General features: G+C 40.3%; 1 protein-coding gene and 1 long non-coding RNA gene across 3 annotated transcripts; one reads left to right on the plus strand and one right to left on the minus strand.

The window, feature by feature from the left end:
* Nucleotides 1-5,246: 5,246 nt before the first annotated feature.
* Nucleotides 5,247-12,398, minus strand: LOC119890711. The gene is made up of 3 exons (XR_005442286.1): nt 12,250-12,398; nt 9,813-9,919; nt 5,247-5,652 (listed from the first exon to the last, which is right to left on the minus strand). It is a non-coding gene; the product is annotated as an uncharacterized LOC119890711 (long non-coding RNA).
* Nucleotides 12,399-21,268: 8,870 nt separating this feature from the next.
* Nucleotides 21,269-25,225, plus strand: zgc:162592 (uncharacterized protein LOC561993 homolog). 2 transcript variants are annotated; one of them, XM_038702123.1, is made up of 3 exons: nt 21,271-21,489; nt 21,620-22,195; nt 23,663-25,225. In XM_038702123.1, the coding sequence occupies exons 2-3, from the start codon at nt 21,643-21,645 to the stop codon at nt 23,956-23,958; spliced, it is 849 nt and encodes a 282-aa protein (XP_038558051.1). In that variant the 5' UTR covers nt 21,271-21,489; nt 21,620-21,642; the 3' UTR covers nt 23,959-25,225. The 2 variants fall into 2 exon arrangements, with proteins under 2 accessions (XP_038558050.1, XP_038558051.1); XM_038702122.1 differs by having other exon boundaries at nt 21,269-22,195.
* The last annotated feature ends 2,723 nt before the right edge of the window (nt 25,226-27,948 follow it).

Consider the following 27,948-nt stretch of genomic DNA (forward strand, 5'->3'; position numbering starts at 1 on the left):
ACTTCAGTTAGTGCTTCTTCCGAGTCAGTAGGAGCACACACGTCTTTGGAGACTTTATTCGTGGAACGTGAATCGTTCCTCATGCCACTATGCTAAAGTTGCAGCACTGTTGTCAACATCCTCATTAATTACAAATACGATGGAAAACACAACTCCTAATCTTTCTAACACTCTCTTCACTAAAGACATCTTTCTTGTAAAGGTCTTGAATGATAATTATTTATATACTGAAACAATTCAATATGTGAGCAAATTTGCAGTGAGTATTGGGTTAAGTGGGAACATATATTTTGATTTGTTGGTTGTGGCACTGTTGCACAGTAATTTATTAAAATTGCATCTCAAAGGGCTGTTTTGCTAAAAGCAGCATCTTATCCTTCATTTATCTATCTACAAGCAAGACATGGCTCACTTGTTCTTCTATATGTAAGAAGAGTTTCATTAACCTTTTCAAAAAAAACCTTCAACTAGCAAGGATACACACATTTTAAAAGAAAACCCCAGGTCTGCTTGTCATGTCAAGTCTCTCTGTTTTCCTCTGCTCGCTCTCTCTCTCTCTCTCTCTCTCTCTCTCTCTGCCTCTGCCTGCCTAGTTAGTCTCATGTCTGTCACCTGTGTTGCTCCCGCCCTGCTCGTTAGTTCCTGTGTATATATACCTGGTGTTTCTGTTTGGTCTTTGTTCTGGTCATTGTTCATGTTACCCCCAGTCGGTTGTGTGTATACTCTCTGCCTTCCTGTAGCCAGCCTTGCTCGTCTTGTCACCCTGTACCTCTGGATTTTGGATTTCTGTTAGGATCACCTTGGTTTTGGACTCTGTTAACCAGCCACTCTGTCAGTAAGTGTGCTCGCCTTTTGTTTGTTTTTTGCCTCAATAAATCTTCTCGTTTCACTGCACCACCTCTGCCTTGCGTCCTGCATTTGGGTCCTCCAACCTGCCTCCACACCACCCATCGTGACATTTCTTGTGTCAAAACAGAGGCAAATATAAAGAAAGGAAATGCATTGACAAATCTGAGAAATATATAACCAAAGAGATTATTTAGTTTAGTCTTTCTGCTTACGTAGACTAATTGAATGTAGCATCTTTGGACAAAAGAAGCATTAACTGATAGAAGTTATAACTCACTGGTGTCTAGTGACCTGAATATGTTAATGTTGTATGTAGCATCTTTGGACAGTCAGATTACCTTCTGTCCTAAGTGAATCCACACCAGCTCTAAACCCCCACATGATAAGACATTGAACAGGGAGTCTAATCTTTCGACGCTAACAGACACAACAAACTGATCCACAAGGCCAGTGACGTTGTGGGGGTTGGAGCTGGACAATGTCTCCCACCCACTCCATGATGTGCCGCTCAAACACAGGAGCACTTTCAGTGTAAGACTCATCCCCCACCCAAAATGCACCACAGAGTGCCACAGGAAGTCATTCCTATCTGTAGTCATCAAACTCTATAACTCCTCCCTATAAGTGGCTGACACACAGGCCCTTAGTTGTTATACTGGACATTATCACCTGTTTTGTGCAATATTATCTGTTTAATAATGAATGTCCAATATTCTCCGCTGGATTCTGCTGCTATTTATTCAGTATTACTGTTCACCATAATTCTTTAATACCATAATTATTTTTTAATATAAATATTGTAAATACCCACACTCCTTTATATCTTATACACTGCTCTAAAATAACACATCCTAGATCTGAATGAATGAAATCTCATTAAATCCTCCTTTCTTTACATAGTTGAATGTGCTGACAACAAAATCACACAAATTGTCAATGGAAATCGAATTTATCAACCCTTGGAGGTCTGGATTTGGAGTTGCACTCAAAATCAAAGTGGAAAACCACACTACAGGCCGATCCAACTTTGATGTAATGTCCTTAAAACAAGTCAAAATGAGGCTCAGTAGTGTGTGTGGCCTCCACGTGCCTGTATGAACTCCCTACATTGCCTGGGCATGGTCCTGATGAGGTGGCGGATGGTCTCCTGAGGGATCTCCTCCCAGACCTGGTCTAAAGCATCCGCCAACTCCTGGAAACTCTGTGGTGCAACGTGGCGTTGGTGGATGGAGCAAGACATGATGTCCCAGATGTGCTCAATTGGATTCAGGTCTGGGGAACGGGCGGGCCAGTCCATAGCATTAATGCCTTCCTCTTGCAGGAACTGCTGACACACTCCAGTCACATGAGGTCTAGCATTGTCTTGCATTAGGAGGAACCCAGGGCCAACCGCACCAGCATATGGTCTCACAAGGGGTCTGAGGATCTCATCACGGTACCTAATAGCAGTCAGGCTACCTCTGGCGAGCACATGGAGGGTTGTGCGGCCCCCTAAAGAAATGCCACCCCACACCATTACTGACCCACCTCCAACCCCCGTCAAGCTGGAGGATGTTGCAGGCAGCAGAACGTTCTCCACGGCGTCTCCAGACTCTGTCACGTCTGTCATGTGCTCAGTGAGAACCTGCTTTCATCTGTGAAGAGCACAGGGCGCCAGTGGTGAATTTGCCAATCTTGGTGTTCTCTGGCAAATGCCAAACGTCCTGCATGGTGTTGGGCTGTAAGCACAACCCCCACCTGTGGACGTCGGGCCCTCATACCACCCTCATGGAGTCTGTTTCTGACCGTTTGAGCAGACACATGCACATTTGTGGCCTACTGGAGGTCATTTTGCAGGACTCTGGCAGTGCTCCTCCTGCTCCTCCTTGCACAAAGGCGGAGGTAGCGGTCCTGCTGCTGGGTTGTTGCCCTCCTACGGCCTCTTCCACGTCTCCTGATGTACTGGCCTGTCTCCTGGTAGCCCCTCCATGCCCTGGACACTACGCTGACAGACACAGCAAACCTTCTTGCCACAGCTCGCATTGATGTGCCATCCTGGATGAGCTGCACTACCTGAGCCACTTGTGTGGGTTGTAGACTCCGTCTCATGCTACCACTAGAGTGAAAGCACCGCCAGCATTCAAAAGTGACCAAAACATCAGCCAGGAAGCATAGGAACTGAGAAGTGGTCTGTGGTCACCACCTGCAGAACCACTCCTTTATTGGGGGTGTCTTGCTAATTGATTGTCAATCAGTGTTGCTTCCTAAGTGGACAGTTTGATTTCACAGGAGTGTGATTGACTTGGAGTTACATTGTGTTGTTTAAGTGTTCCCTTTATTTTCTGAGCAGTGTATTTATACTCTCATATTTATATACTCTTTATTATACCTACTTTCTATTATAGGGGGCGGCTATGGCTCAGGAGGTAGAGCGGGTTGGCTGTTAATTGGAAGGTTGGCGGTTCAACCTGGCTCCCCCAAGCTGCATGTCGAAGAAGTTGGGCAAGATACTGAACCCTGAATTGCTCCTGGTGGCTGTTCCACCAGTGTATGAATGTGTGTGAATGTTAGTTTCTGTTTGAGCACTTGAATGGTGGATGTAGTGTAAAAGTGCTTCGAGTGGTTGAAAAGACTAGAAAGGTGCTATACAAATACAGATCATTTACATTTATTATTTTTCTATTTCTGATGCCTTGATAAGTGTGCAACTGTGACAAAAGAATTTCCCCTCTGGGATCAATAAAGTATTTCTGATTCTGATCTCAGCACAGCTTTATGGAGCTAGACACTATATCAATCTAACATCACTTTAGGATTCAGGCAGCAATGCCCCAAGATGCAGAAAAGTCAAGGCTTTTGAAGACTTTCTGTAGGTGTGTAGTTTATTCTACTTCAAATAAGATTCTTTAACAGTTGGTTAACAAACCACAGTAGTAGTAGTAGTTCTGAGTGAGTGAACATTGAATACTATCCAGACAGGATCTGCAGACTGGAGTTCCTCCGGCCTAATTTGTGTGGAGAATTAAATTGAAGAATTAATGTGACTGGGAGAGAACACAAGGGAATTTTTCAAAGGGAGGACGCTGTTTGAGAAAGCCTTTAACTCTTCATATTCCACATAACTAAAACTCTTAATTTAACTGATAGGATTAAAACCATAATCAAGAAGAAAACATTTGCATTTGGATTCAAGAATATTTAAAATCCTTCTGGTGGTAATTCTGAACTCTTACACTATGCACATATGAACTACATAAATAAATATATTAAGTGTCTGGGAACTAAAATCCATCCACCCTGGACGGGTCGCCAATCCATCGCAGGGCCACACATAGACAGACAACCACTCACACTCACATCGACACCTAAGGACAATTTGGGAAACACCAATTAACCTAGCCTGCATGTCTTTGGAGGGTGGGAGGAAGCCGGAGCATGAAGGGATTTGGAGTGTGCAAAACACTGTACTGACCACCTTATGACACCACCTGTCACCAGCAGTGTCACTTAAAGAAACAAAACACAATCTTCAGGGGATTGAGTTCACTGCTATTGATTGAATTTTCCCTCATAATTATAAATCTATAATTTTTTATTCCAGCTCATTCATATTTAGAGTCACAGAGACTGGACAGTGCTAACACACAGACAAACAGTCAGACTGGACTGGAAACCTGAATAAACACGACGAACACAAGCACAGATGACACAGACCCAGTGGTCTTCTAGATTAAATTCCACTACTTTGCAGGAAGATAGCCACTACAGTAAAAAAAATCTATAAATATAATATGTGCAAAGAGATGGTAAGTAAAATCTATAGTATGGATGTAGATAGTTGAGGCAGTTGTCTGAAGTTTAGCGGGCTTGTTGCCGGTTTGAGCCGTGATTCGGCAGGTTATATCTTACTCTTTGCTCATTGCCACTAAAATCCCATGTTCCAGAAAAAGAAAGCATTGCTTTCAGTGAAACCTTCCTGGATAAATAAATATTTTGGCAAAAAAAGCCCTTTTTGTCATCAGTCACACTTGTTCCATTCCTATTAAGGGTAGAGTACCGGCATGCCAGTGAGCTAACAGGCTCATTACCAGGGCTAATATACCAAGGTCCCAACAAACACAGCACAGTCTATTCTCTCAACAGGTCAGACACAGACGTCCTGTACCTATGGTTTTGTGCAACCTAAAAGTAAAAGATAGTGATAGTTATGAAAGAGGAAGAATTGCACAAAAACAGCCCTGGTCTTATTTATCAAGCAGCAAGGTAGATTAGGCTAAAAACTGTATCATATTGACATACCACCTCTCAATAATAGACTCTATAATATATAAAACTGTCAACCACATGATAATGGGCCAGTGTCAGTCTTTCTTTTATTCTGTTTTCAGTGATATAACATGCTGCATTTTGTAATGTTTGGATATCAGAAATCCATCTTTCTCTATTTCTCCTCTACACACTGATAGTGAACAGGGTATCAAATATGTGAATGGTAAGCATGCTTCACATGAAGATGAAATCCTGGGGGATTCTTCTGCAAGCACCTGCTCCTGCTTAGGTAAACAGCAGTGAATCCAGAACAGTGGATATAGCCACTGAGCCACAACCAGAACAAAAAAACCCCTCTAAACATATTATATACAAAGATTTTTGACATATCAAAGTACAAAAAAACAACCTTTTTGACCACAATTAACAAGTGGAGTTAGTTATGGCTATGTGTAGCCTTATTGTTATCTTCTATGTCAGACCATTATAGATTGAATGTGATGTGGTTATAGTTCATTGGCTGTCCTGTAGTCTGCTCAATTCTGCATCATTGTGCTGAAGAAATAGAAAAGAAAAGATTCATCAGTTTGAGCTTTACGTCATAATCAAACTCTACTTATATTTTGTGTAGTCACTCTATTCTCTTCTCTCAAACTAATCAGCACATAAATGTAAACTGACATACACATTTTTTTGTTTGATCTCATATTCGTTTTGGAAATGACAGTAAATGGAGGGGATGAAAGAGAGCTGTCAAGTCTGTGACACATGGGATGCAGCAGCAGCCAAAAACCACATTTCTTGCTCCGTGCCAGCATGCCCATACTAAAGCCTCTATTTCACAGATGCGATGCTGCCAACAACATTTATTATCACCTTGGCCGCCACAGTTTTGCTGTGGTAATGATTCATTAATGGACTCATACCAGTACATTATAAAGCCACTAGATATGGTAGACAGTAGATACGTATCAGAAATAAATGGTGAATGCATTGCATGGTGTGTTTTGATTTTCTTGAGTTGATGTTTGTGACTGAGTGAACTGAAGTGTATGAATAGCAGCCATGATAAAAACTAGTTAAATTCTAAAAGAAAAGAAAAACTGCTTCACTATTAGTGTTTCCTCTCATTTATCAATTCTGTGAATTTTAATAAAACAGATTTGGATTTGATAATAGATGTATTATATCTAAAAAAGTATCTAAGTATCTATAACCAACAGAAACAATTCACTTAGTTGTTCATACAGCTCCACAGGGAAACTACAGTTTACCCATGCTGAGTCTCTTCTCAACCAGAGTCACTGTCAAATAATACTTTTGTTTATTAGTTCAGTAATAATATTTGTTTATTTGTAATTAAACCTAAATATACTGCTGGAAATCCAGCCTGTATCTCTTTAGTGAGTATCTGACTCTTAAATATTGTTCCCAACAAATGTAATGCTGATTTCATAGGTAATACAAGATAAGTGGTCCTGATCCGCACAGTTTTTGAACTATCTTGCAGTCATGGTTCACCCAAAGCATAATGAGATAAAACAACCAATCAGCAACACAGGTGTATAAAGAGATGGCAACCGACATGACAGCACACAACAAAAGATGTTGTATGTCACGCCACCCCTTTAATTTGCTTCTATCTTCCTTTTCAACAAGCATCAGTTCTGCCAAAACTGCGTTCTATAATGACAGAATTAGCAATGCCACCGACTCACTTATTTTCCACTTTTAAATCGCCACTAAATCCTCCTCCACCTCCACCTCCCACAAACCTGTCTGCAGATACCTTTGCTGCCTTCTTCACAGGCAAAGTGGCGGCTATAACTAGCCAATTCTCTACTATGAACTCTATCTATCACTTACAATCAACCGGTCTATTCCCGCTCCGGTCAGCTCTCACTCTGTGAACACAGCACAAGAAAACCTACCATGTAGCAGTCCTTATACATATCTCCCTCCATCTCCCTCGGGAAATGCCGCAAAAGGCTCAACACAAAGGCTAACATGTAGCAGTCCTACTACATCGTTTCCTCTGTCTTCCCAGGTCAATGGCACTTCACTCTCCTCGTTTACTCCTCTCACAGAGAGCGAAACATCAGAATTCCTGACCAGTAGCCATCCCACTACATGCCCACTGGACCCGCTTCCTACGAATCTCCTCCAAGCCATATCTCCTACCATTATCCCGGCAATCACTCGTGATAAATACTTCTCTGGCCTCAGGAACCTTCCCAACCACTTTCAAAAGGGCTCTGGTTACATCCTTGCTCAAAAAGCCCTCACTTGACCCAACTCAAGTTGAAAACTATCGGCCAGTTTCACTTCTACCATTTCTATCCAAAACTATTGAACGGGCAGTCTTCAAACAGGTCTCTGAATTCCTCTCACGGAATGACAGTCAGGTTTTAAGAGTGGACATTCTACTGAAATGGCTCTTTTGTCTGTAATAGAAGCCCTAAGGCCAGCTAAAGCTGCAGCCGAATCCTCGGTTTTTATCCTGCTTGACCTATCAGCTGCCTTTGACACAGTCAACCACAGGATCCTGCTATCCGCACTCTCAGCAATGAGAATCTCAAGTAAAGCACTCCGGTGGTTTGAATCCTACCTCTCGGGGCGTTCCTACAATGTTTTGTGGCAAGGACAAGTATCCTCCTCCCACTGCCTCTCCACAGGGGTGCCCCAAGGCTCGGTGCTAGGGCAATTGACACCACCTCTCTGGGGCCGATCATTTGCTTGCATGACTTCTCTTACCACTGCTACGCAGATGATAAGCAACTCTACCTATACTTCCTGTCTGACGACCCCACTGTCTCGGCGCGGATCATGGACTGTCTCTCGGACATATCTGCATGGATGAAGGCTTGCCACCTTCAACTAAACCTCTCTAAGACTGAACTCTTGGTCATTCCAGCCAAGCAATCTAATCACCATAACGTCAAACTACAAATTGACTCCTCAACCATCACTCCAACCAGGGTGGTGAGAAACTTGGGTGTCATGATTGATGACCAGCTGTCCTTTTCAAACCATGTTGCTGCTGTCTCTCGGTCATGCCACTTTGCTCTCTTCAACATAAGGAAAATCAGGCCCTACCTCACTCAGTACGCCACCCAGCTTCTGGTACAGGCCATGGTTATCTCTCACTTCGACTATTGCAATGCCCTCCTAGCAAGTCTTCCAGCTAGTGCGATGAAAGCCCTACAAATGGTTCAGAACGCAGCAGCGTGCCTGGTTTTTTGATAAGCCCAAACGGACTCATGTCACTCCGTCACTGCGTGACCTCCACTGGCTATCCATGGCTTCCCGAATCAAATTCAAGTCTCTAATGCTTGCATATACAGTAGAGTGACTACTGGGTCTGCACCAATCTATCTAAATTCCATAATACAAGTTTACATTCCTTCTTGGCCACTATGCTCCTCCAACGAATGCCGCCTGGCTCTAACATCCCTACACACAAAGCAATCTCAGTCCCTGCTGTTCCACCACGATGGTGGAAAGAACTACCACACGCCATCAGAGCAGTGGCGTCCCTCTCAAACTTCAAGAAGTTCTTGAAAACTCATCTCTTCTGAGAACACTTTCTCTTATAACACCTCTAACTCCTAACCTCTAACATGTACTTCATGTGCTCTTCTTCTCCTATCCTCTTACAATTATCTTGTATTGATTGTACTTTTTTGTTAACTCTTACTTCTTTCCCTAGGTATTTAACCCCTTGATGCGATATACGCTATTAGCTCTTACTAGTATGTATTGTCATTTGTGGATTTTGTGCTGCATTTGATGCGTTGTTGATGCTTGTATGTTGTTCCTCAAATGGAAGTCTCTTTGGATAAAAGCGTCTGCCAAATGAATAAATGTAAATGTAATTTGGAACAAAACAGGATATCATGGCTGCTTTTTTTTTAAGCAAATAGCTAAAAAATGGTAAATGACTACATTTATACAGCGCTTTCATCTAAGCCAGGAATTGATGCAGGAAATCCAAAATGGCTGACTTCCTGTTGGGTAAACTATGTTTGCCATACACACACACGCATGCACACACGCACACTAATGGCAGTGAGCTACCATGCAGGGTGCTGGCCAACCAACGGGAACAATTTTGGGCCTTGCTTCTTGGCTGTTTGACAAAACTCCACTACTTCACTCTATAATACATACTACACATGTGGATTCAAAGGATAAAAAGGACTAACAGAAATTTTTGTTGTAGTAAAGACTTGTGTGTGCAAAGGTGATATTACTGTACAACACGAAAAAAAATCTTCTGAAATTAATCAAAAACAGCTCCCCAAGCAGTGGAGCTGTACTGACAAAATGTTGCAGACATTCAAGTGAATTAACACAAAAAGACAGTCCCTGAGTGAATGCTTGCCTGGATGTCTTTGAGAAAATTAAAAGGATAAATAACTTCCAAATCCACACTTCCTTGTGTTTGATTATTCTAAATGGGTTTGAGGACCATACATCCTCATTGCTTCTTAAATTCACCAGAATAAAGATGTAATTATTTTAAAAGCTTGTCTTGGGACTGCACTACCATTTTGCCATGTTTATTTCTCAAGGATAGAGTGGTGTACACAAGAAAATTTCAAAACAACAATATTCCATAGGAAGACATTTTGTATAACAATCTGTGCAACCTCTGAGATTTGCTAAACTCATTACATCAATGTATCCTATTTCTAGCGAAATCATTTCTTTACCAATGGATCCTCTGGATGTTTTGTGATTGCCAAGGTCCCAACAAAAGCACAGTCTGTTCTCTCGACAGGTCAGAGACAGACATCCTGTACCTGTGGTTTTGTGCAACCTAAAAGTAAAAGATAGTGATAGTTATGAAAGAGGAAGAATTGCAAAAAAACAACAACCCTGGTCTTATTTATCAAGCAGCAAAGTAGATTTGGCTAAAAACCTAATCATACTGACATACTACCTCTTAATAATGGACTCCATAATATATAAAACTGTCAACCACATGATAATGGGCCAGTGTCAGTCTTTCTTTTATTCTGTTTTCAGTGATATAACATGCTGCATTTTGTAATGTTTGGATACCAGAAATATTTCTCTATTTCTCCTCTACACACTGATAGTGAACAGGGCACCAATATGTGAATGGTAAGCAAGCTTCACATGAAGATGAAATCCTGGGGGATTCTTCTGCAAGTACCTGCTCCTACTTAGATAAACAGCAGTGAATCCAGAACAGGAGGGGATGTGGATTGAGGGGGAGGGGATGAAGAATAGGGATGGATGTATGCTCTCCATGAGTGTAGTGATCTATATTTAACAATGGCAGTTTGTTGGATATCTGTAAAATATATAGGAAAATCAGATCTTTGAATATTTTTAATGTGCCCTGAATGGCTGCACTGTGGAGCCAATTAAATGATATTGTTTGTTCAGAGATTTGTGGTCCCTAGAGGAGGAATCCTGCTGACTTTTCCTCTTGTGCCACCAGTAGGTTGACATTTATGACTTTCAGTGAAATGTTTCAACAAATATTGTATGGATTTCCATTAAAATATTTACAGACCCTCATGATTTCCAAAGGGATGAACCCTAATGACTTTGGTAATCCTTTGACCTTTATTCTAGTGCCACCAGCAGGTCAGCTTTTTCTTCTATGAAATATCTAAATATCTACTTGAGGATGGACAAAAAATTGCATTCAGACATTTATGGTACCCAGAGGATAAGTCCTACTGACTTCTTCATGAGGTTCACCTTTGTGGTTTAGAGTGAAATGTCAACTAAACAACTATTGGGTGTATTTCAATTAAATTTGATACAGAGAGTCACGTCCTCCTCAGGTTGATTTGTCTCTTTGGCACTATTTCATCTAATCTCTATAAAGAGATATCTGCATATGAATGCAGGATCTATAGCCAAATAAGGGACAATATTTTGGTATCGGGAGTGTTCTGGTTTCCGTTTGTAGTCCGAGAATTGACCAATCGCATTTGATCAGGCTGTAGTTGCATGCAGGTAAACAGTTTATGGTGGAGAACAAAAGCTTGGCGGCTATCGTCTGATGAAAATTTCCTATTAATTCCATGTCAATCTAATTTTAAATACATCTGCATTCAAATCGTCATTAGAAGATCGCCAGGGGTGGTGATGAGTTTGAGATTACCAATCGACCCGTATATAATAACTGCCCCATGGAAGAGGATCCGAGATTGCATTTCGTCTTGCATCATCAGATCCATGCTAACTCGCTGAACTCAGATGGTGAACATAGTAAACATTATACCTTCTTCACATCAGCATGGTCAATGTGCGCATGTTAACATGCTGACATTGATGTTTAGCTCAAAGCAACAGTGTACAACATCACAAAGCTGCTAGCATGCATGTAGACTGTTACACGACACTGTTAACTATCAAGTTTTCAAAAATAGAGGAATTATTTTTTTTAAATGCATGAAATCTGATTATAAAAATGTTCCTATTAAAGTGCTGGCTCACTCACAGTGGCTCTGTTTTGTGAAGCAACAGTGGAGAGACAGGAACCCTGTACAGAAGCATCTTGATCTTACTGTGCTCTTTGTCTGATATTTTTTTTGGACTCCAAGTCAGTTTTCAGTGTTGGCATGAACAACACAGCTATAGTTTCTGCTGGATTTACCCTCTAACAGTAGTACTCTATTTTCCTCCAAGTTGCTCTAACTGAGTGATGGATAGTCGTCTTATCTATCTACCACCTCAATAATTAAAGATACGTGTTGTGAACCAGAATGTGTGGTTAGGTTATTCGGCATTCAATAAGACCCTCATGACCACTCCCTAGACCTGCAACCCCCTAGCTGACTTGAGCAGATCAGCAAACTACCTCGAAATTAACTGCATCTATTCTGCTTCTAATTATTATGACACACAGGAATTTAACTTTAATGTATTTGACTAATTTTGATGTTCTGCAGCTCTTAAAACTGTATTATAATGCAAATCATATTTCTAAAATACTCTATGTGCAGATATCAATGACATCTTTTCCATTATTCCAATACTAGTGACAATAAATCAACTCTGATGGCACCACCTGGAATAATCTTTGAGAAGCTAGGTAATTTGGACGAAAAGCTATCTGGCAACACCATATTATCAGGTAATAAAGCAAATGACATTTCTCCTTACGAGACTGCAGATGAAGGCTGAAGATGGCTATTCTCACGGTCTGGTGCTGAAGACTCGGGTAGTAGAGGAACAATCTTCTGTTCATTCTGTAGTCTTTCAACTGTGTTTTTGTTTTCTCCAGCAAGATTTCATCTGTGGAAGCTACAATCTGATTTTCTGTTAGCATGATCAATAAAGTGATTTTACCCAACAGACATGCTCATTATTAAGCGTGACAGCGGTCCTGAGGCTGGACATAAAAAGTTGACTGTGTGTGCATTACATTGATTCTGCTTTTGACCTTTTTACATGGTCTTAAAAACGTGAGAAACCATTCTGTATCTGACACTTACTTTATCACTTACTTTATGTGCAGAGCTGCCTGTGAACTAGGTGTGTGTGTGTGTGTGTGTGTGTGTGTGCCTTTCCCAGGGAACAATGCTACAAACACAGTAAAGATACAATATACATAGTATTTATGTATACTGTATAGTTCATAATGGACTTATCACATTGAATTTACATTTACATACATAAATTAGTACTGGATTTACTGTAATTGGATTACAAAACCTGTGTGTTTTGATTTCCTACCCACTGTGTTCCAGTGAAATAGTTAATTGTTCCCCTCAGGATGAATCCTAAGAATGTTGGTGACACCACGAGATCAGAGTTTTATTTTGTACAATACTTTGGTTTATGACTAAACTATGCATTTAGTCCTAATTGGCAATTGTTAGCATGCTAGCATGCTTTATTGCCAAGTAGTGTTTTACACATACGAGGAATTTGCTGTGGTGATAAGGTGCTACACGCAGACAAACAAACAGTCAACATAAATAAATGTAGAAATATATAAATATGGAATAGAAGAACAACGTTGCAGATATATACATGTGCATTATTCTGGGTCTGTGCTGTGCAGAAGTAACGCAACTAGCTACATGGTATAAACATTGCACCTGCTAAATTCAATTCAATTCAATTCAATTCAAATGTATTTACATAGCACCAATTCATAACAGCAGTTACCTCATTACACTTTTCAAAAAGGGTAGTACTCACGCCAGTAACCTTTTACACGAGAGGAGTTTGATAGCTGAAAGCTCTGGCGCACGTTTGTCTTTTGGAGACTCTAGGAACCACAAGTAACTCTGCATTCTGTTAGCGCAGTGTAGCGTAATAAGGTACAATAAACTCTTTAAGATATGATGGTGGCTGACCATTAAGAGCTTTATACATGAAGAGAAAGATTTTAAATTCTATTCTGGATTTTTAAATGACCCCATTAGCATTTTCATTGCAAGCATGTTAGCATGCTGACTTAGCCTTTATCTTAAAGCACAGAGTCACAGAACCATTTGCATGTAAACCAGTGGGCAAGAGGAAGCTGCACTTGAGGACTTGGCTTGGGTGGTAAACTATTGTTGTGGACTGGTAAAGTCATTGAGTGCTAGATTTTCTGAAGCATCTATTTTACAGGCACACATGTGAAGCATTCTACCTCAAACGCTTGTTGTATTTATATAGTAAACGTCTAACATGGTTAATAATGCTTCCACTTGCCAGTTACCAGAAGTGTATATTTGTGCACTTGGTTTAGTGTTCTGCCACTTTAAAAGAAGCATGCAGTGGTCCTTAAGGGGAATGATGAACATTACGTTCTTTCCAGTTTAACTTACCCATGTAAGTGGTAAGTCATGTTTTATAACATTGTACAGATTATTTCAAGAGATTGTTCATTTTTGTTCTTTAAATTGATGTAAATTGTATTGTATTATATTGTACTGTTTGTCCATTATCAGAATCTCAACTGGGAATACTAGCCTGTGGTGCTTGTACATATAACACAACGCAAAGGAGGTCGTGTTACAGACGCCCTGGAGTTGCAGTTTGCAAATCATTTGTGCCAGTGTTGGCAAATAATAGGAGGAGACGTGTTAACAGAGGATTTACTGAGGTCATGCATTTGTGAGTGTCACTTTTACGGGCAGGAGGAGGAGTAAACACAGGTGGGATTTACAAGAGACACACGTTTTTAATGAAAACAATATTTGATTACTGTAACAGTAACTAGAAGAGGACAGGGAATGTGGCTTGTGTTTATCAAACTTGAATTTGAACTTCCACATCCAAGAAACTCAGTAATTTGTTAAAAACCTGTTGTTGTTGAAGTCAGCTTTTTAGGCTGCTAATAAACTGCATTTTTTGAGAGAAGTACAGCTGCAGAGAAACAAATTATTGCCATAACTATAATAGACAGACCTTTCAGCCACAATTTTCACTCAGTGGCTCATTGTCATTCACTGCATGTTACTCACAGGGTTTGACGCACACATGGATGACGTCACATAATAAACATTTCTCTGAATAAATAAACATCTCTCTAAATAAATAAAGATAAAGTCACCAGTTGTGCAGAAAGGACAATCACAAAGGAGATTTTGACTTAAGCCAGCCAGTATTTTCATCTGTTTTGTGAATTGAGCTCTGAACTGGCCATACAACGGGGTATTAAGTATAAGACAGGCATGTTCAATTCTTATCTGTTTTCATATTAAATGTTTGGAGCAATTCACACCTATTAGTGCTGAAGTAGTGCTGCAAACAATGTTTTTTCTCCTGGTTTTTCTCATTACATTCCCCTTTTTCAAAAATATACACTCACTCACACTTGAATTTTGCCTTATTCACCCTTACAAATGAATGTATCATCTCACTCACAAACTATACCAAAACACATATGAGCCATATTTTATGACTTAGATCATTTGTGAAGAGATGGCCAATGACGTATTGCATGTGCAAATACAAGCACCTTACTTTTGTAACTATTTCAACTTTCACAATATTTCACACACAAGGTCTCTATTGCAATTACACACACAACATATTTTTTTTATCACAGTTTTCTCTTGAGTGGAGTGAACCAGGCAGGGTCGGCCTTTAGAAACGGAAGATTATTTAACTGTAGAGCAGTAGTGACCTCTACTAGCACAGAGAGAATAGTCATCTCAAGGTATGTCCTTATGGGTGCTAAGTGTACAAATGTTGTAATTTAAGTGACCAAACAATGCTGTGCATTCACAAATTTCAAAAATACTAAGTACTAAAAGCATACTGTACATACTCTTCACTGATCTAAACCACTGTTCTCTCCTGTGTGTTCTTGTTTAACTGTTCTTGTTTAAAGTTAACTGTAGCTTTTTGCACAAAATTGCTGAGAAGAAAAACATGGTATTTTGAAGAAGGACATCCTTGTCAATGTTGTAGACCAGAATCCTACAGCTTATTTTAGAGTTTACTTTTACACAGCACCTTTAAATGTCATATCCAACCAGAAAACACAACAAATGAAATGAGCTACAGCTCATTATCTGTTTGTACAAAGTACTGGGTTTGACTTTCTAATTTACTTCTTTGTACAATCCTAAAGTTGCAGAGGTAAGTTCAGATTTAAAAAAAACAAATGATATGGTGAAACCCTGCGATGGACTGGCGACCTGTCCAGGGTGTACCCTGCCTTTCACCCGATGTCAGCTGGGATTGGCTCCAGCCCCCCGCGACCCTGTATGCAGGATAAGCAGTTGACGATGGATGGATGGATGGATGGATGATATGGTGAAATGATTTTATTGTCTCTTCTACCAACTACTACACTGTAGAAACTGGCCATGAGATTACAGTATGATGCACCGTCAATAAAGGTTGCAGTATAAAAATCAATTTACCATTTCAGTACCTTGAAATCTGAAAATGACACATTGCATTCATTTAAGGTCAGTGGGGAGCTTCAAAAAAAGCTGATATGCTGCTGAGCAGCAAGGCTACCAACGGATTGTGTTGCTTTGTGTACTATAAGTTGCAACCACAGGCAAAACAGTAAAGGTCAAATCAATGGGTTCAGCTTTTCTGGCAGTTTAACAGCATAACATTTTGCATTGTGGAAAACGAAATATTTAACATGACTCCAACAGACAGACACACTTTCATTCATACATTAATTTAGTTCAAAGCTAGTATTGTCTAATGCTCGATGCACAGCAGTACCAAAGCAGGATTTTCCCTCTTTGGCGGGTCACTTTTTCAACGCCTGACAGCCCTTTTTCAAGGTGACATGCAGAATGAGACCCCTGTTGCATAAGATCGACTACAGAGAGGTACACTAGCTGAATTCAATGGAAATTCTCTGACAAATACTAATGTAAAAAGATCTTTAGTGATATTCAATATCCAGGCATTTTAAATGAAAGGGGAATAGCTGTTATGCAAGGCTTAAATTTTAGCCTCAGTGTAGGTATTTTTGTGCAAGGGAGTGGAGCAGAGGCAATGACATATAAACATTGTGTAACAGGGTCAATATGTGCTGCTTAAATTACCCAGGATTTTTTTTTTAGGAATGTGGAGCACCAGATTGCTATCTTGGTCCACACACAACATTTAGGAATGCAGGATGTTTCTCTGCAAATCCCTGAGAAAGGCTTGTTTTAATTGACTGAACTCACCTCTGGTATTTCTTCTTGTAAAGTGTTCATGAAACATAAAGGGAACCCCACACATGCTGTCGCCATTTTCAGCGAAACCATAAAAGATTGGGTTGGAGTCCCTTTTCAGATTAAAGCATATAATCCAAGAATGGGAGGATTATACAGCCGCAGAGCCATATGAATATTTTGTATATGGAATTGTTCAGTCAAATCTGAATATGATTTCTTCTGTCTTTGATTTGCACTGCATGCAAATGTAAGCAGTCCACTTACAGTATGTGCTCCATTCAGTTTCTGCACTTATCTCTGCACACAGCATGGGATGGTCTATCTTATTTGAGTCTGGAGGGAGTACACATTGGTGTGTAGGCACAATGAGGATATATCTTAGACACCACTTTAATAACATCCAACCTGTCAGGATGGTTTTGTCTGTGCTGGCAGGGCCCTGTTAGTCAGTTAGACAGACTGTCAAGACAGAAGTTGAGTTTTCACACAATCGCCTATCAAACCGCCCCGCTATACTATCTCCCAAACATCATACTTCAATCCTCACTGGTAGATTTAGATAGCGTTGCTTCCCACACACACAAGCAAACATGGACAGACAGATCAAATCAATGGCTACTTTCCTCCATTTCAGGAAGTGCTGTACAGTAGGTGGCCAATGGAGGAGTCAACCCACTCACAGGATATTCGATTGCAAGCATGTACAAATTCATCCTCTCTCTCTCTCACTCATGCTCGCATTGGATCAACTACATTTGCACATGCACCTTTGGGCAAGTACTGCTTGTGTGTGCACACCCACACATGTAGACCAAACATAGAAATACACACAGAAACACTCGGCCTCTGTCACAGAAAAACATCTCATGATTTGAGCCACACAGAAATACTCTAAAAGTAGCTGGATTTATGAATGAAGTAAAATAAAATGGCTCAGAGTGCGTTAGGTTACACTTTAAAAATGTAAAAATTTTGGCTAATGGAGCAAAATTTTAAGATTTTAGGGAAGAAATAAGTGGATGTGGTATAGGCATCCTGAAACTCTTTACACTTTAGTAGACCTACAATATGTAGCAGCTACATCTGTAACTGTCTGGTGCTTCAACATAACTTTCAAAATGAGGAGTCCATCCCCTTCTCTAGGCTTTGTGTTAGACATCCCCAAGAGAAATCCGCTCATTAGGACAGCGAGAAACCTATATGTCAAACATAGATAGCTGTCAGTTTTCCTCTGGGGAATCCAGCCATGGTAGCAAAAGAAAAGCTACGTTTCTTAAGGTTATATTATACATGTAAATTTATAGTCATATTTACATCCTGTGTGTGTGCTGAATATCTTTCATAGGAACACTTCCTTGCACACTGATGCAGCTGCTGATATTAAAACATTAATATTATTAGCAATGGATTCATCAGAAAGTGTTGAAAAGGAGGAGTTAAAATATAATTTATTTAACTGGATTCTATGAGAAAAAATATGATATTCACTTCAGTTTTCATTCATCTCACTGTTCTCCACAATGTAAACCAATGTCTGTTTATTCTGGCGATGTACGTTAAGTAATATCCCATTCATTTCCACATAGGCTATTTTTCAAGGTCATGGGATGAATTTTCTATCTTGGGTTGAAATCTTCTTCTTCATATAAATGGGACACTAAGACCTGGAAGACTGTTTGATTGTCTGCTACATTGTCTGTCTGTGGACAAAAATCATAGGCAGTTACTGTCCCTGGGGTATGCAGGAAAGTAGGTGACTGTGCCTGGGAAGAGTGTGTAGGTATGTGCTGTTTAATTAATGGACTGACTGTCACACAGAAGAAGACATCTGAAACAGATGGGTACCTGAGTGGGAAAGGTCAGTGACAATATTTCCTGCCCTTTTTCTTTGCCCTTGAGTCATGTAGTTTTGTTTTGTTTTTTTGAAGGGAGGGACTTTGGCAACTACCACTTAGCAGTACAGACAAAAACGCTTGTCACTGGAACAGGAGGTGGAGGTAAGCCTGACACTGATGGCGTGTGATTGTGGAAATTGGACTATGATTAGTTGTGAGGTGTCAGGCTTCTTAGGCTGGAACAGAGCAGACATCTTCTGTGGGACCTTAATAGTGATGCATTGTTGAATGACTTATTGTTGTTGTTGGTGATGAAACCTGCCGAGGTGTGCTGCTCTGCGAACTTGATGGGCTTGAGGTCGATGGAATGGGTGGATGCAAATACATTTCATAGAGGCAACTGATCATTTGAGCTCATTCTAAGCTACCATCAGTCTGGATGACTTTACTGATGCTGTGACGTCCTACATCAGTTTCTGTGAGAACAGCTGTGTGTACCATCACGGACCAGGGTAAGTTATAACAATGACAAACCTGGTTCACAGCTAAACTCAGACAGCTAAGGCTGGAGAAGGAGAAGGCACTTAGGAGTGGGGACTGGGCCGTGTGCAGGGCATTAAAGTACAGGTTTAGCAAGGACGTGAGAGAAGCTAAACGATTGTACTCAGAGAGACTACAACACCAGTTCTCTGCACTTCTGTGCACTTCTGACGCCACTTCTCTCTGAAGGGGGTTCAGATAGATCACAAACTACAAAACCAAAGCCCCCCACTCTATCAACGACTGTCGCCTGGCAAATGAGCTGAACCAACTCTACTGCCGTTTTGAGAATCAATTCGATACCATCCTCCATGACACGTTTGCTCAGCTTCAGCCCCAATCCACCATTTCACCCTCAACCTCCTCAGAGGGGGCCAGCTCCATCCCACCCCCCCTCTTCATCTCAGAGAGGGATGTCAACAGACTATTCAGGAGGCAGAAACCCCGCAAAACAGCTGGGCCGGACTGTGTCTGTACACCTCCAGGACTCTGAAGCGAGCAGGAAAGATTGCAGCTGACCCCTCCCATCCTGGACACAAACTGTTTCAGACTCTCCCCTCTGGCAGGAGACTGCGGTCCATCAGGACCAAAATCTTTCGCCACAAAAACAGCCTCTTCCCGTCTGCAGCTAGCCTCAATAACAAGACCCAGGTCCCCCGCTGACACTCACCCCTTTCAAATAATGCAAAGGTCTCTCCACATTTTTATATTTTTATATTTTGTCAATTTATATATTTATGTAGACAATATTCTCTTCCGTTGCAATACGCCTGCACAACACCAACCGGAGTAATGCACATGTAAAATATCTGCCACATTGTTCTTTCTCTGACAATAATTGTATTATTTTTCTCTATTCTTTTATTATTCTTATATGACTTGCATTTGTTTATTCCTTATTTATATATTTATGTCAACTGTATGTTTGTCTACGTGTAGCACCTTATCACCAAAGCAAATGTACATGTAGAATACTACTTGGCAATAAAGCTCTTTCTGATTCTGACTCTTCTGATTTGCAACAACAGGACCATTTAGAAAAAACAGTCATTTCAAATGTAATGTAACATGAAAGTAGTTCTGTTTTACAGTATTGTACAATACAACAGTATTTTGTACTACTACTAATGTTTCGGTCATATGAATTATGCATAAGAGATATTTGATAGTCTACATGTAGAGGCCCCACTTTACACTCACATCACGCCATTATTAATTCTAATTAGTGAGACAACCCTAGTGGATGCAATGAAAGCTCTGCATGGCTAACTACTATTAATAAAGCCACAGAGAGAGCATACAGGTCAGCTTCCACATATTATTACAGTGTGGTTTAGCCCTGCACCTATCTCTAATGTGCTAATGGATACAACATCTACCATGTGTAGATTTGGGGGATTCCTGTTGTATAGATTCATAAAAAAAAAAAAAAGGTTTTCGTAGGAAACAAAAACAATGAATTTTGTCTCCCTTATTTTAGAGAGTAATTGCACTAGGAAAATATTGCTTCACAGCTAGTAAACGGGGGAGTGATTACATCGACCAATAATTCTCTTAATTTATTTATGGCATGTGAATATTGTATTAAGATATATTGTTTGATACTTAAGCTATTCCCTGCTACTTTGAGGTAAAGGTGCAACAGAAATATCTATGAAGTTTGTCAAACTCATCATGTGCACATAAAGTTTATCAAACTCATCAGTTCAGCACACATTGGTATGTCATAATTAAATGTAAATTTGCAGCATCTGAAAGTGAGAAAAAATTTAATTGAGCATTGTTTTCACCATTTTGGACTGATGAAAGATTGTATCTGCCATTTCCAATTCATGCTCTGATTTACTTCTTTTGGAAGATTCTTCAAGTCTTCACATTGTGTGAAATATAGCCTAATATCACTCAATTGCCTAAAAATATATATTTTCAAATAGCACTTGTGCAAAATAATTAAAGTAATTTTTATTTGTATTTTGGAGGATTATGTTGTAAAATAATACCTAATAAACGCCAATTAGCCTATATAAATAAATAGCCTAATACAACTTACAATATTACAATTTTGTAAGAAAACTGTGATGCTGTTGCAGTTGATGCTTGGAGAGGTAGACTGTTACCACCCAGTACTAATTGCACCAGGTGTGCCACTGATTGTTGAGGTTAAAGGCTACAAGCAGCTGCAGTGCTGCTTTCTAATACAACCCCGCATTTTGCTTATATCTTTAATTTAATTTCAAACCATTTTTGCCTCACGTATGTTTTGGTTGCACTCATGCCACTGTGAAGGGAAAAAAATGTATTCAACGCCTAACTTTTCGACTCCTGACGACTCCAACCTGTCAGGAGTTGACCCTCAGAGACTGCTGGAGCTCACCCACCGGTCTGTCAAAGTAAGCATAATAATCGTTTTGGGCGCGATGATCACTTTGGGAAATATTGCAGTTCTGCTGGTTATTACTACCTCCGTGGCAGGTTGGTCAAGAAACTCTCGGTACTTTCTCCTCTCTCTCACTGCTGCAGACTCTGCGTTTGGGCTGCTGGTCATGCCCTTGAATCTCTGGGTGAGTCTGCTAAAGGACTACACTGAAGGGCCAGATGCTCTATGTCACGTCGTGGCCTTTTGCAATGCCACCGTCTACTCCACCTGCATGTATACACTGGCCACGATAAGCCTGGAGAGGTACATTGCAGTGTTTTACCCGCTGCAGTACTCATCTCTGATGACAAGAAAAAGGACACTGCTCCTGATTGCCTTCGCCTGGTGTTTCCCCCCCTTTATACTGTCGCCAATATCATTTCCAGATGGCATTATCGAGGTTCATTTTTCTGCTGCCTCGCTGGTCTGCAATCCATCCTACTCGACGAATGTTGGATACTCTCTAAGTTTGACGTGTTTTATATTTTTCCCCTGCTCCATCATCATGACATACGCAAACATGAGAGTGTGGTGCGCTGCCAAGAGACAGAGACTCAAACTGCGCAAATTCGACTGTGCGCGTCGCAGCAGACACAATGTGGCATCCAGAGTGCTCGTGCCTGTGATGGCAGCCTACTACACCTGTTGGACACCCTGCATTGCAGCTATGATCTTTAATGGTAAGCAATGACAAAGTGGGAATACAGCTTGAAAGGGGTGCTGTGGGGGTTTAATCTTTAACCATTATTATTATTATTATTATTTGATTCCCTCACTCTTCTCTTATTCTGTTGATGACACAGATGATGCTTCTAACATACATGCTGCTGATCAATGGAATGAAATAAATGGATGGGTGTAGGCTTTCTTGGACATCTAAAGCTTTACAGACCCCTGTTCCCAAGCATCATTTTAAAAATTCTAATTTACTTGCATAGTTAATAGTGAGAGACGCTAATGAGCATCACTGTTAAGTGGTTACTTACACTCCACCAAATCTATCAATTAATTTTGTTCATAACATTGCTCTCAGGGGAAAGATTCATTTCTTCAAGGGTGTTTTTCATGTTTTATTATCAATGGATTTATTACATTTATGGTTTTAATTACTCAGTTTATATACATGATCATGTTCGTTTAATTTGTGACCCTTTTCATAAAAAAATTCAGCTACTTTAGTCATTCAGAAGCTGCTGTGTTAGCCACAGTTGTCATGCTTTGGATACTCCCTAGCATCATGGTAAAAGTTCAAATTTACTTAGTTTATAGTGAGAGCACCTTGTTTGGCTCTGCATGTAGGCCTACCCAAATAACTGAACTTAGTCACTAAGTGAACATCGTTTTATATGATTTATTTTGGGTCACATGTTTTTAAATCTACAAAGTAAGTCAAATCTCAGTAAGTAAGATAACTCAAAAGTAAGTATTTGATTGTCCAAGATGAATTTGCTTTTAAAAAATGTATATTTATTGGCCTTTTCCCCCTTTACAAATGTCTCCATGAGTTTCTGCTGGAACTGTGCTGAGAGAAATAGCTGTCAAAGTTATTTATGTAATTCTGGGCATCACAATACTGATTCAGGGCCAGTTTTATGACTCATACCTTTTTTGACTTTTTCTCATTTACCCCAACCATGTGCTGTCTTCGAGTAATCAAGACTGAAAGTGGAGTCACAGCTGAATATTTTTAGAAGTGAAGACCTTTTCCAAAGAGGGCCTTAATTCATCTGATATGAAAATCCCTGCAAAATGAAGCTGACAGTCTTAACTGAAACTTCAAAGTGTGCTGCTGTCCAAAACGCTAGTGAGCGTCACTGTTAAAGTGGTTTCATCCACTCCACCAAATCCATCAGTTAATTTTGTACTTTTATATCTAGACTATAAATGTTAAGTAGATGGATTCATATTATTGCTCTTTAGGGAAAGATTCATATCTTCAAGGATGATTTTTCATGTTGTATTTTCATTTGATTTATCAAATCTATGGTTTTAATCAATTTATATACATGATCATTTTTGTTTCATTTGTTAACCTTTTCATAAAAAAGGTCAACCACTTTTTTTCATTCAGAAGTTGCTGTGTTAGCTGTCGTTGTCATGCTGCGGATACTCTCCCCTCTTCAGTCCCCATGTTTTCTGCCCCACAGCAGTCTCAGGTAGCAGCGTACCGGAGTGGATTGAGTTTGTGGTGGTATGGCTGCCAACCTCCAATGGTTTTCTTAACTGCATCTTCTACTTCTGGATAAACCGAAGCTTCCGCAGGAAATTCCACCTCATCCTCCACAGGCTGACTCTGGCCCTCTGCCCTAAACTGGCCAACACCCTCAGGTGCTGCAGCACTTCAAAGACACAGTTTGTGTCAGAAATTCTGGATAATAACAATAGTGTCCACGAGCGTTCTTCCAGTGTGTCCTCTACCTGCACCCTGTTGACCTTGGCTTAGGATGTCTGCATCTGAAGAGCACAACTAGCATAGCAAAGGACCTGGTCAGTGACTTCTGTGCTGTCTTGTATTGTCTGGCTGGGCTAATCAACTGAAGCCAAGTTATTGACATATCCCTACATGAGGTATCAAGGATGAGAAATGGAGCAATGGTTCCCATGGGTTACAATGCAAGTGGGTTAAATGTAAGACAGGCTATGTTGGCAAGTATGAGAAATAACCACTGTATAGTCTACATCATCATAATTTGAGTTACATTGATTATTGTATATTTTTCAAATTTTTATGTTTTATCAATTTTCAGTCTGAAAATAGTGTTCAGTTGACTGGAACACAGATTCCGTTTGTAACTTATTTGGATTTTTTTTTTTTTTTTTACTCCTACACAGTGTTGCCATGTTGATTTACTGTCAGATGCCCTCTTAAATCACTTTTTTAGTTGTTTTATAGTTAGCCATCAACCTCGTCTGTGCCCCAGAAATGCCTACCATTGCTCTGTGTACAGCTAATCAGTCCTTTAAGTGTCAGCTGTTGCGTATTTAGACTTGTACCTAAGGTCAACATATTTCACTTCAAACATTGAGTCAATTAGTCCATCACAAGAAATTGATATTTAGACTTCTCTTCATACTAACCATCGGTGAACATCTGTGAACTAACGTCACTATATGATTACACGCACTTTGAAGGATTGAGGCCATCTACCTCTTCTTCAGTTTTAACTTTGTGTCAAAGACCTTGGCATATAACAGCTGGGTGAAGTTGACCTTTAAATTACGGCATTTCAGTGTATGCAAGGAGAAAAGCAATTAAGCAGCTACACTGTAGAAAGGTCAATCATATTTGGGCTGGCAAGAGATAACTCGGGTAGCTTCTGTTCTGTGGTTTGTTTTGAGATATTAAGCCCATGATCTCCCTCTTAGTAACTTCTACTGCAGTATGGATATAACTTGGCAATGCCCATGTCATCTTTGTCTGGAGTTAATCAAGTGTATAGTTTTCAAAGAAACTGAAATTCAGAAGCATTTTATGCAACTTATTTTAGCCTTTGGGTTGCTGCTTGCTGTCACTAACATTTAAAGTTTGTGTATTGGCAAACGATTGCCCTCCCCAGGAACTCGTATGAATTATTCAAATGTGTTGAGTATCGGTATGTATACATTTTGTTATGTTTCTAACTTCCTAATTTTATAAGAATGAACAAATAATGTTTGATAATGTATTTGGTTTATGGATGATCTATGAAATAAAGCATTAAGCCTTTGAATTGTGTCTTAGGGTTTTGTTAATGATACATTAACAAAACCCTGTGTTCTGCAGCACTCAACGTTACTAAAGAACAAAACAGACCTGTTAACGGAACAGTGAAGAGTAGTTTTTAGCCTATAGCTTAAAAAAGCCTATAGCAGCAGGGACGAGAGAGGTTTTTGTGTCTGTTTGTCCTGCATTTAGGCAGACTGAATCTGCGGCTAGACAGCAACAAAATGAAGCAGCTGTTCAGGGGGTGACTTGGGTCAGCCAGGACTGACTGTGCCTTCTTGAGGGTCCTTGTCTCATATACAGAATTTTGCCACACACCTTAACTATATATTGCAACCTGTTCTTGTTTTTAAGTGTGAGAGACCCAAACCAGCTCACAAAGGGAAAAGAAAGAATAGATTCAAATATAGCCGCAAGCGGCGATTCGCGGGTTCATACCTTTTTTTTCCCCAATATCGGCATCAAAATTATTTCACACATACAGTTCAACATTGTTATTAAACACATCCTGTAAGTTTTGTAAAAAATGGACAACAATTTTCTGATCTATAGCCTGATTTGTATCATTCCACGTCCAGTTACGATGCATCTATAGCGCCTCCTAGTGGTGGATTTGAATGAGACTTTCAGGGTATGTGTGAGGTGCTTATGTAGACATATCCTGAAAGTTCTGTGTCGATTGGACAAACAATATGCATTTTGTAGCTTGTTTTGCCACGCCCTTACAAAGTTCATTGGTCCATATCTTGAAAAGTAATATATAGATATAGATATCGACACGCTTTATACACTTTTAATAGGCTTGATCCAATGATGATTCATTGAAAATTTGGTGGCAATCGAGATATCGATTGGTCCTATGGTCTAGGAGGAGATGTCAAAAATGTGATTTTCAAAAAATTCAAAATGGCGGAATGAACCCTAATAAAACAACAATAAAACATCCTCATAAAAGTCTTATCGACATTAAAATTGCAAAGTTGTTTTATTATGACATTAAGGCATTTTTTCACTGAAAACAGCAATCATATCAGATTATTACATGATTATATGACCAGTAAACTAAACTATACAACGGGAAGTCCCTTGCTGGACAGCGCTATACAGCTGTCACAGTTCATAACTGTACAAACCTTTGGTAGTTTTGAACAAAGTTTGGTATAATCAAAGTCTCAAAAGGTGTATTTTGTTGTGCTAGCATTACAGATGTGTATCTGATATGGTGTGACTATTAAAAGGAAAATATCTCTTATTAGCACTTGTGTGATTAAGCAATTGAGCTCTGATTTTGTCATTTGCCAACAATTGACATTTCATTGGATTTTGGTCATGTTTGCTCTCAGTGTTTAGTTTTTTCAGTTTTACATCTGATGAGTGTCTTATGTTGAAAAATTTGAATTGGATTATGCTAATCACTACTTACCAATGACATGTTAGATAGCAGGTTGAGCCAAGGGATAAAGAATATTATTGACAGTAAAGGCTTCTGAATAATGGAAGGGTGCAAATCTGATTGATTGTGTTCCTGGAGTTCTTCCTGACGAAGGATGAACAAGAGGTCAATAATTTCTTGGTAAAGCAACTACAAGCAGTTTCACAGAACTACACTGCTCAAAAAAATAAAGGGAACACTTAAACAACACAATGTAACTCCAAGTCAATCACACTCCTGTGAAATCAAACTGTCCACTTAGGAAGCAACACTGATTGACAATCAATTTCACATGCTGTTGTGCAAATGGAATAGACAACAGGTGGAAATTATAGGCAATTAGCAAGACACCCCCAATAAAGGAGTGATTCTGCAGGTGGTGACCACAGACCACATCTCAGTTCCTATGCTTCCTGGCTGATGTTTTGGTCATTTTTGAATGCTGGCGGTGCTTTCACTCTAGTGGTAGCATGAGACGGAGTCTACAACCCACACAAGTGGCTCAGGTAGTGCAGCTCATCCAGGATGGCACATCAATGCGAGCTGTGGCAAGAAGGTTTGCTGTGTCTGTCAGCGTACTGTCCAGAGCATGGAGGTGCTACCAGGAGACAGGCCAGTACATCAGGAGACGTGGAAGAGGCCGTAGGAGGGCAACAACCCAGCAGCAGGACCGCTACCTCCACCTTTGTGCAAGGAGGAGCAGGAGGAGCACTGCCAGAGTCCTGCAAAATGACCTCCAGTAGGCCACAAATGTGCATGTATCTGCTCAAACGGTGAGAAACAGAATCCATGAGGGTGGTATGAGGGCCCGACGTCCACAGGTAGGGGTTGTGCTTATAGCCCAACACCGTGACATTTGCCAGAGAACACCAAGATTGGCAAATTCACCACTGGCGCCCTGTGCTCTTCACAGATGACAGCAGGTTCACACTGAGCACGTGTGACAGACGTGACAGAGTCTGGAGACGCCGTGGAGAACGTTCTGCTGCCTGCAACATCCTCCAGCATGACCGGTTTGGCGGTGGGTCAGTAATGGTGTGGGGTGGCATTTCTTTTCATCCGCCACCTCATCAGGACCATGCCCAGGCGTTGAAGGGAGGTCATACAGGCACGTGGAGGCCACACACACTACGGAGCCTCATTTTGACTTGTTTTAAGGACATTACATCAAAGTTGGATCGGCCTGTAGTGTGGTTTTCCACTTTGATTTTGAGTGTGACTCCAAATCCAGACCTCCATGGGTTGATAAATTTGATTTCCATTGATAATTTTTGTGTGATTTTGTTGTCAGCACATTC

This window comes from Micropterus salmoides, unplaced genomic scaffold (assembly GCF_014851395.1).
Source record: "Micropterus salmoides isolate LMB-PRFRI ecotype aquatic unplaced genomic scaffold, ASM1485139v1 Ms_hic_scaffold_6, whole genome shotgun sequence".
In the NCBI taxonomy this organism is placed as follows: Eukaryota; Metazoa; Chordata; class Actinopteri; order Centrarchiformes; family Centrarchidae; genus Micropterus; species Micropterus salmoides.